This window comes from Physeter macrocephalus, chromosome 14 (assembly GCF_002837175.3).
Source record: "Physeter macrocephalus isolate SW-GA chromosome 14, ASM283717v5, whole genome shotgun sequence".
NCBI lineage: Eukaryota > Metazoa > Chordata > Mammalia > Artiodactyla > Physeteridae > Physeter > Physeter macrocephalus.
Genome location: NC_041227.1, coordinates 116537307 through 116547313, shown reverse-complemented (window position 1 = coordinate 116547313; position 10007 = coordinate 116537307). Strand labels below are relative to the sequence as shown.

Below are 10007 nucleotides of genomic sequence, written 5' to 3'. Positions count from 1 at the left end.
TGCGGCTCCAATACCACCTTTGTCTAACAGACAATGGGCTGCTAAGAAGCCGTTGTGGCCAGTCCAGGGTCGGGATGCCCTCGGTGTGTCCAGCCTGAGCCCCGGGCCCTGGGCGACTGGTACAGAGACAAATTACACGGCTGGGGTTTTGGCTCTGACTTCAAGAGCCAGGGACCCAGCTGCCCTTTAGCCTGGCTATAAAGGGCTACCTGGGGTCTCTGTGCAAACCAGACCCTGCGCCTGACTTGTGGACACCATGGCCGCCCCTACCACCAGCATCCACCGGCTTTCCACCTCCAGCTCTGTCAAGGGCCTGTGTGTGCCCGGTGGCAGGGGTTTCTCTCGATGTCTTCCATCTGTGTTGGGGGTGCCTGCTGGTCCCCCAGCCTCCTGGGAGCCAGCAGCTCTGGCAACATGTCTGTGTCCTCGTCCCACTTCTCCGTGGGCACGGGGGGCAGCTATGGCAGGGGCTGCTTCTGCAGCCTGGGTGGGGGCTTTGGCTCCAGCTTTGGGGTGGCAGACGCCCTGCTGGGGGGCAGTGAGAAGGAGACCATGCAGAACCTCAACGACTGCCTGGCCTCCTACCTGGACAAGGTGCGTGCTCTGGAGGAGGCTAATGCCGAGCTGGAGGTGAAGATCCACAACTGGTACAAGAAGCAGGGCCCCGGGCCCACCCTCGACTACAGCCACTACATCAAGACCATTGAGGACCTGTGGAGCAAGGTGGGCGCTCCCTGCCCTCTGTCCTTAGCACCTGCTTCTGACTCACACCATCCCAACTTTGGACCTTTGCCAACATTTCTCCTCCAGCCTAGGTCTCCATCCCTCGCCCATTCATTCATTCACTCACTCTCTCACTTGCTCTGGAACCCAGCCCTGTACCAGTCACTGGTCCCAGGCCTGGAGGACATCCCACGTTGGGAGGCTGTTTGGAGTTCCTCCTTTCTGGGGGAGGGTATTTTGGGTGGGTGATAGAGGAGTGGGCAGGGAAGGCTTCAGAACCTTGATTGAGGGTGGCAGATGGCATTCCAAGTATAGAGATCAGTGTGGACAAAGGCAAAGATGTGGGAACGAGTTTGGTGTGGCTGCTGGGAGATGAGGCTCAATGTCTCCTTCTCACTATCCCATTCCCCTTTGAGTTTGCTCTCCCCCCGCCTGCCTCACCTCCTCCAGGCAGTCCTCCTGGATGCACGGCACTTGCCTTTTATCCTTGGATCTGGGGGTCCCTTCCGTACTTTGAGGTTCAGTCTATGCTCTGTTCATTGGGCTGATTTCACTGAGTCTGACATGTTCTCACAGCTGCTTTCATTGTTGGTCCTCCTCACTCCTTCCATGATGGTCACTCTGGGGATCCCTAAGAGCAGTTGGGGGGGGTGGTCCCTGAGGAAAGGAGCTGTGTCTTCCCACTCAGTCTGGAAGCTTCCAAGGGGAGATATTTCGCTAACTTAGTCTGATGGAGGAGACAAGCGCCTGACTTGTGGACACCATGGCCGCCCCTACCACCAGCATCCACCGGCTTTCCACCTCCAGCTCTGTCAAGGGCCTGTGTGTGCCCGGTGGCAGGGGTTTCTCTCGATGTCTTCCATCTGTGTTGGGGGTGCCTGCTGGTCCCCCAGCCTCCTGGGAGCCAGCAGCTCTGGCAACATGTCTGTGTCCTCGTCCCACTTCTCCGTGGGCACGGGGGGCAGCTATGGCAGGGGCTGCTTCTGCAGCCTGGGTGGGGGCTTTGGCTCCAGCTTTGGGGTGGCAGACGCCCTGCTGGGGGGCAGTGAGAAGGAGACCATGCAGAACCTCAACGACTGCCTGGCCTCCTACCTGGGCAAGGTGCGTGCTCTGGAGGAGGCTAATGCCGAGCTGGAGGTGAAGATCCACAACTGGTACAAGAAGCAGGGCCCCGGGCCCACCCTCGACTACAGCCACTACATCAAGACCATTGAGGACCTGTGGAGCAAGGTGGGCGCTCCCTGCCCTCTGTCCTTAGCACCTGCTTCTGACTCACACCATCCCAACTTTGGACCTTTGCCAACATTTCTCCTCCAGCCTAGGTCTCCATCCCTCGCCCATTCATTCATTCACTCACTCTCTCACTTGCTCTGGAACCCAGCCCTGTACCAGTCACTGGTCCCAGGCCTGGAGGACATCCCACGTTGGGAGGCTGTTTGGAGTTCCTCCTTTCTGGGGGAGGGTATTTTGGGTGGGTGATAGAGGAGTGGGCAGGGAAGGCTTCAGAACCTTGATTGAGGGTGGCAGATGGCATTCCAAGTATAGAGATCAGTGTGGACAAAGGCAAAGATGTGGGAACGAGTTTGGTGTGGCTGCTGGGAGATGAGGCTCAATGTCTCCTTCTCACTATCCCATTCCCCTTTGAGTTTGCTCTCCCCCCGCCTGCCTCACCTCCTCCAGGCAGTCCTCCTGGATGCACGGCACTTGCCTTTTATCCTTGGATCTGGGGGTCCCTTCCGTACTTTGAGGTTCAGTCTATGCTCTGTTCATTGGGCTGATTTCACTGAGTCTGACATGTTCTCACAGCTGCTTTCATTGTTGGTCCTCCTCACTCCTTCCATGATGGTCACTCTGGGGATCCCTAAGAGCAGTTGGGGGGGGTGGTCCCTGAGGAAAGGAGCTGTGTCTTCCCACTCAGTCTGGAAGCTTCCAAGGGGAGATATTTCGCTAACTTAGTCTGATGGAGGAGACAACACACACACACACACACACACACACACACACACACACACACACACACAAATACACACACACACACACACACACACACACACACACTATGATCTCTGTGAACATGACTTTGGCATTCTGTAAACACGGCACCTGGGTCTTTTGTGCAAACCTTGCCCCTGGAGGGACCTACAGGGCTGCAGCCTCCAGAGGCAGGAGAGAGGTCAAAGAGGTGCAAGAGCTGGGCTTGGGGAGAGCCGGGCTGGGGGCTGGCTGGCCCGGGGTCAGCGCACTCAGTTTCCTGGTGGAGAACCAGGCCTGCTGCCCTCCGAGGGGCTTTGCCTGCTCCTGCCCGGGACCCAGACCCGGAAGGGAACTCCTGCAATTGCCCACTGGAAGCAGAGCTACTGGGAGTGCCAGATCAGATACTGGGGTTGATCTGGGCAGCAGGGAACTCAGGGGAGCCCTGGCGAGTCAGTGTCCCTGAGCTTCGGGGTCAGCTAGCTCCTCACCGCCAGCCCCCAGTGCACTGCGCACCAGGCTTCTGAGTCACTGCCCCTCAGCGGTTTTTAGCCACTGCCCCCTCGCTGGACCCAATCAGCCTCCTAAGCAGGGAGGTGGATGGGGGCCCAGTCTGCAGGTTGCTGATGGGCCTAGTGAGGCCCTGGGGCGGGTTCAGTCAGACTGGCTCTTGGGTTCAGTCTGGAAGCAGAGCCTGACTCAGGGTGACTTTTCAGAGCTTAGGGCCACGAGCAGGCTCTGAGGCCCAGGATGAGTTTACTGGGGCTGCCCCCTCTTACAGCTTTATACTTCAGCCCTCAGCCTTAAAAAATTCCAGATTCTACTCAGCTCATCTGCCACCTCCACTGCGACCTCCCCTCTGCTTCCTCTGGGCAGTGTGGAGGGGCCTCCCCCTCCCCCCAGCCCCATGGCCTTTGACTAGAGCCTCTCTTGGGTATTTCTCCCAACAATAACGACAGCAGCAGTAATAATAACGAACCCTCTGCTCCTTCCAGAGCCTGTCCCTTCCCTGTTGTCATTTAAACCTCCCAGATGACCCTGTGGGAAAAGAAAAACCTTGCCCTAGGTTTGACCTGGGGCCAGCCATAACATTATTAATTATTTAATTAATCGTTTAATTAAACTAATGTTTCCTGGGGGCTGACTCTCGGCCAGGCACTGTACTCAGGGCTGGGGATTCCAAACTGAAGGAGACAGACGTGAGACAGGGCCTTGTTCCTCTGGAGCTCAGAGTCCAGCGGAGGAGAGAAAAAAACACACAAAAAAGTCACAGAAAAACGTTGCACTTGGGAGAAGTACTGTGTAAGAGAGATGGGCCGAGAGGAGGTATGATGGGGAAGAAGGACCCAGATGGGGAATCGAAGAGGGCTTCCTGGAGGAGGTGGCAACTGAGCCTAGAGGTGAATTTATTTTATTTATTTATTTATTTATTTATTTATTTATTTGGCTGCATTGGGTCTTCGTTGTTGTGCGCCAGCTTTCTCTAGTTGTGGCAAGCTGGGGCTACCCTGTTGCGGTGCGCGGGCTTCTCATTGTGGTGGCTTCTCTTGTTGCAGAGCACAGGCTCTAGGCGCACGGGCTTCAGTAATTATGGCACGTGGGCTCAGTAGTTGTGGCTTGCAGGCTCTAGAGCGCAGGCTCAGTAGTTGTGACTCACGGGCTTAGTTGCTCTGCGGCATGTGGGATCTTCCTGGACCAGGGCTCGAACCCGTGTCTCTTGCATTGGCAGGCGGATTCTTAACCACTGAGCCACCAGGGAAGCCCTAGTGGTGAATTTAATTGGGGAAAGATGGAGTGAGGTCCAGGCAGCTTGGGCAGTGACCCTCATGGTGGAAGAGGGGTGCATATGGGTCTCTTTCCTGGCACCGTGGTTACCTGTGCCTGGCTATCATGCCTCCACCCCTTGTGAGCCCCCCAGCAGGGTGCTCGGAGGAGGAGACCACAGGGACCCTCATCTCCCTCACTCTGGCCCACTCTCCAAAGGGCTGCAGGAGGGGTGTTGCAAGGTCTTCCTGTGGCTGCCCAGGGCACTGGCTCACCAAGCCCACTGTGTCCCCCAGATCCTGGCAGCCACCATCGACAATGCCAACTTGGTGCTGCAGGTCGATAATGCCCGCCTGGCAGCCGATGACTTCCACGCCAAGTGAGTCTGGGCCTTGGGGACAGCTCAGGGGGCTGGTGGGGGTCTGGCTTTCTGTGTGTACAGGGGTGTCCTAATGGCACTCCATGTCTCAGGCTTCCCCGCCTCCCCCGCTCCCCTGCCAAGGTATGAGATGGAGCTGAACCTGCGGATGAGCATGGAGGCCGACATCAACGGCCTGTGCAGGGTGCTGGACGAGCTGACCCTGGCCAGAGCTGACCTGGAGATGCAGATTGAGAACCTCAAGGAGGAGCTGGCCTACCTCCGGAAGAACCATGAGGTGAGGCCAGCTCGGGAATGCAGGAGAAACTTGCCTGAGAACAAGCGAGGCCGGGGCCCCCGAATCTTCCTGGGCCAGGGCCACGCTCTCCATCCAGTTCCCATCTCCAGTGGGTTCCTGGCTCTGACCCTGGGAGACTCTTTTTTTTGTTTGATACGCAGGCCTCTCACTGCTGTGGCCTCTCCCGTTGCGGAGCACAGGCTCCGGACGCGCAGGCTCAGCGGCCATGGCTCACGGGCCCAGCCGCTCCGTGGCATGTGGGATCTTCCCAGACCGGGGCACGACCCCGCGTCCCCTGCATCGGCAGGTGGACTTGCAATCACTGCGCCACCAGGGAAGCCCCTGGGAGACGCTCATTGGGCCCTGGTTGAGGCCTGGAGGGCTCTTTCCCCCCAGAGATACTTCTCTGTCCCTCGAGGCACTGCCTACTGTGTGGTGGCAGTTAACTATCTAATGGGTGAATCAGTCTAAGAACACGCAGGGTAATTATTATGGTTAATTGTAATAGTGATAGCCATAACAACCACAAACATCTGCCCAGCCCATTATGAGTGTTTCACAGCAATTATCTCAGCTGATACTGACAGCCTCACTGGGAGAAAGGAGCAAGTTCTTCTCCTTACCAGTGAAGAAACCGAGGCTCAGAGAGGTTAAGGAATTTGTCCAAGGCTGTACAGGGGTGGGTCTTCCCTCAGGTCTGCCTGAGCCATATCCACACCCAACCCTGACTCCACCACTCTGCCACTTCTCCCACCTCCCAGGGACCCCAAGTCTCAACCCAACGATAGGGATCCAAGACCCTGCAGGGGGGACTAATGAACCTTGTGGCTTCCTTCCCATCCGACTTCTGGGCTGGCCTGAGCTGAGGGAGCCTAATGCCCGAGTAGCAGGAATCCGGAAAATGTCTCTACTTGGCTTTGAGACTGGTTATAGGGATTGCATCCGCCAGCAGATTCACGTTTCCTAGTGAGGTCTGACTCCCCCGATACCGACAGGGGGCTGCTTTTCCCATGCCCGCGCTGCGTGGTTGGTGATGGGGGGGTGAGGCGGGTGGTCAGGGCTGGAGTGAGGTTGTCCTGGCTCATCCCCCACCATGACCGGGAGTTGCCATCTCTCCTGGCCCAGCACACACCGGGACCGGGCAAAGTCCACCCCGCGAGTGTGTGTTGGGGGAGACTGTTGATATCCACAGCCCTGCATGTTTGAGACGTGATGACATCCACCTCCACCTTCACGGTGAGGAGCTGTTGGCCTGTCTGTGTCTGTCTGTCCTCTGCACCCATCTCCCCCAGACAGAGAAGGCAGCCCCAGGGACTCTTCCCAGGATGGCCCTGAGTGAGCTCCTGCTCCCCTGTCTGCCCAGGAAGTGAACGCCCTGCGAGGCCAGGTGGGTGGTGAGATCAACGTGGAGATGGACGCCGCCCCCGGTGTGGACCTGGGCCACATCCTGAACGAGATGCGTGCCCAGTACGAGAAGATCACGGAGAAGACCCGCGAGGACGCCGAGGGCTGGTTCTTCAACAAGGGGGGTGGCCTGCGTGAGCAGGTGCGCGCACATGTGCGTGCATGCGCTGTGTGCTGAGCACATGTTGGAAAACTTACAGGTCCACAGACTGTGGATTCCCAGCTGGAAGGACCTTTGGAAACCAGGGGACCAACCCCTCACGTTCAGGGGGACATTGTGAGGCTCAGAGAGGACTTACGCTCACACGACCCTTCACTGTGGCCTGGGGAGCAGATCCAGGTCTCCTGATCCCACTAGGGGTTCTCCCAGCCCGGGCCTTCGTAGGTGGGTGTGTGTTTGAATGCAGACTCTCATGCCCCCCAGTAAGCATGCACTGAGCAACCGCAGCGCCCGGACAGTGACAGGCACAAAAAGAGTAAAACCCAGGGCCTGCCCTAGAGCAGTACCTGCCGTCCAGTAAGGAAACAAACGACCACAGAGCAAGGTGAATTCTACAAGTTCCAGGGTCCCGCAGAGGCCGGGAAGCGGCAGGTCTAGGAGGTCAGGCCCCTGCCCCACCTCTGCAAGCCTCCGCAAGCCCCTAGGGCCCATCCTGCCTTCCAGACGGAGGAGCTGAACCCTGAGGTGGCCACCAACACCGAGGCCCTGCCGAGCAGCCGGACGGAGATCACGGAGCCACGCCGCACCGTGCAGAACCTGGAGATCGAGCTGCGGTCCCAGCTCAGCATGGTAGGGCCTCTGTCCACTCCCTGTCCTGTACCCGTCACTCCAAGTGGGCCCCGCCTCCTGGACCCCCACGCGGAGAACCAGAGACTGCCTGCCCTGCCTGCCACTCACACTCTGCCCCACTTACTGCCCCACCCACAAACTCACACACGTGGGGCCCCCTTCTGGGGGCTCGGTCTCCCCAGCCACCTCCACCTTGACCCACAGAAAGCGTCGCTGGAGGGCAGCCTGGCAGAGAGCGAGGTGCGCTGCGGGGCCCAGCTGGCCCAGCTGCAGCGGCTCATAAGCAGCATCGAGCAGCGGCTGTGCGAGCTCCGCTCTGACCTGGAGCGGCAGAGCCAGGGAAGATGCTGCTGGACGCGAAGACTCGACTGGAGCAGGAGATCGCCACCTACCGCCGCCTGCTGGAGGGCGATGTTGCCCAGTGAGTGGAGGGCGCCCCGCACCTGCTCGGTGGGCTGGGTGGCTTCACCCAGGGAGGGCCAGCACCGGCCGAGGCAGGAGGAGGTGTGGAGGTTTGCAGGAGGTGAAGCTGAGAACACCGGCTGGGGTCCCACTTGATGGAGTAGGCAGTGGGGAGCCACGGGGGCTTTTGCGCAGAGAGAAGGATGATCATCAAGACATCTTAGAACATTCACTCTGGCTGCAGAGGGAGAAATGCATCCGAGGGGCGAGGGTGGGGTCGGGGAGACCAGTCAGGAGGCTGGAGCAAGGGCGTCAGGCTAGAGAAGACCTGCCATAAGGCAGGCGAAGGGCAGGGAAGGGGAGGTGGTGCACCAAGAGGATGTGTTATAGCTAAAAACAGCAGGACTGGATGCCTGAATATGGGGGCGAGCGTGGGTTGCAGGCGGGACTCCGTGAACGTTTGAGTTAGCACATGAAGTGGTTAATAATGATCCTGGCCTTCTGGTTCCAGTGATGGCATGGTTGGAGATCCCATTGTCTGGGATGGGTGGCGATCTGGTCTGGAGTTGGGTGGGTGATGGGGCCCTAGTGTAAAGGGGCCGAGGATGTCCTGGAGTCTCCATGCTTAGTCGCACATTCCAGCTTTTTGCTCTCTGACGATGGCTAAGCCTATCTATAGTCTAGCCACAGTCTCTCCTGCTTTAATTAAGTTTATTTGTTGGGCCCTTCAGGATATGGAGAAACCACTTGCTCAGCTTCTCCTTGTAAACCCCTGGTTGGCCGCAAAGTGCCTCTGGGCCTTCTGTTGGGGTATCCCCTTTCCTTACTCCTGCCCACTGGGCCTGTGCCCTTTGACCCTGTGGTTGCCATTCTTTCCCGTATACTCCCTGCTGTGATTTCTCTCCGATTTGCTGGGACCTCTCTCCCCTCGGCCGGGGCCTCCCCAGCTGCTCTTCCTCCCAGGGGGCTGGGCTCCCAACCAACACCACTGGGCTGACAGGTCCCCCTTTCCCTGCAGCCTGGCCACCCAGTACTCCTCGTCCGTGGTCTCTCAGCCCACCCGGGGAGGTGAGAGCCTGCCTCGTCCTGCCCAGGGCGGGTGGGGAGAGGCTGAGGACCCTTCTGTGTGGGAGGCTTGGGGAGGGCCTCCAGCCTGAGGTTGCCTGTGCCTCCCTCCTCCTCCACCCGTAGCCGCGGTGACCACCCGCCAGGTGCGTACCATCGTGGAGGAAGTCCAGGACGGCAAGGTGGTCCCCTCCCGCGAGCAGGTCCATCGCTCCCCCCACTGAGGCCCCGTCTACCTGCGACAGCCCAGCCTCCAGGGTCAAGGGGCAGCCATTGCCTGCAGCTCCCAGCACACTACTGCTGCACCCCAAGTTCCGGTCTGGGCCACCGCCCAAGAGCGGTTGCCTTTCCGTATCTGCTTCCCACAGCCCCTCACCAAGGGGACCTCCTGAGTTTGCCCCAGTGACTGCAATTGAAGCTTTGCTTGAAGTTCAATGCCTCCTGTGGTTTGGTCTGGTCATTGGCTAGGGAAGTGTGGGCTGAGGGATGGGGGGGACAAGGAGAGTTTGTGGAGGGTTTGGGGCTGCTTGTCCCCTGCCAGCCTGTTCTGCACCCCCCATCCGGGCCTGGGGCTCGAAGGAGGGAGACGGGAGGCTCGAGGGCTGAGGGATGGGACAGCCCATCAGGTTGGGAAAGTTCCTGAGAATCAGCCCCTGGGTGCCCATTGCCTGTGGCTGGTCCCTGGGAGAGCCCCGTAGACTTTCCGGGGAGCCACACCTGTTATAGACAGCTCCCTGTCTCAGCCTGGGGCGGTACAAGGTCAAGATCAGAGGGAGAGGGGCTGGGCAGGAGGCTTTCTGGAGAAGTGGTCCAGGGTGCTGAAGCGTGCGAGGGATGGCAGTGGCACGGCCAGTCCAGGAAACCAGACCGGCTCTGCTGGGCTTGCGGGTGTGTGGGGTGGGGTGGCCCCTCTGCATATGAGCATGGGCGGGGGGGCGTCCTCCTTGCTTTGGTGGCTTAGCAGCTGCTGGGCTCTTGGGGAATCTCTCTCAGCTGCTGGCAGGGGCTGTCTGGGCCTGTCTGGGAAGTGGAAGCCATCGGCAGTCTGAGACACGAGCACGTTCCGCCCACTGGGCCTGCTGGGACCCTGGAACTGAGGGTGGTGGGCAGGGCAGGGTGGGGCTGTGGGGCGGGCACCTGGCCCATCCTGAGGGGCCAGGTCAGGGGATTGGGTGGGGTCCCTGGGGGAGACTGCAGGGGAGGGGAGCGGAGGTGGGGGAGGGGAAGGGGAG

At 59.3% G+C, this 10007-nt stretch overlaps 1 protein-coding gene across 1 annotated transcript; it reads left to right on the top strand.

The window, feature by feature from the left end:
• Positions 1-1505: 1505 nt before the first annotated feature.
• LOC102995741 (keratin, type I cytoskeletal 42-like) lies at positions 1506-9867 on the top strand. The gene is given in 9 exon segments (XM_055090883.1): positions 1506-1953; positions 4755-4837; positions 4961-5114; positions 6478-6660; positions 7183-7308; positions 7513-7645; positions 7648-7729; positions 8729-8778; positions 8902-9867. Coding segments are annotated over 9 exon segments (1287 nt in total). The 5' UTR covers positions 1506-1575; the 3' UTR covers positions 9000-9867.
• Positions 9868-10007: the final 140 nt, after the last annotated feature.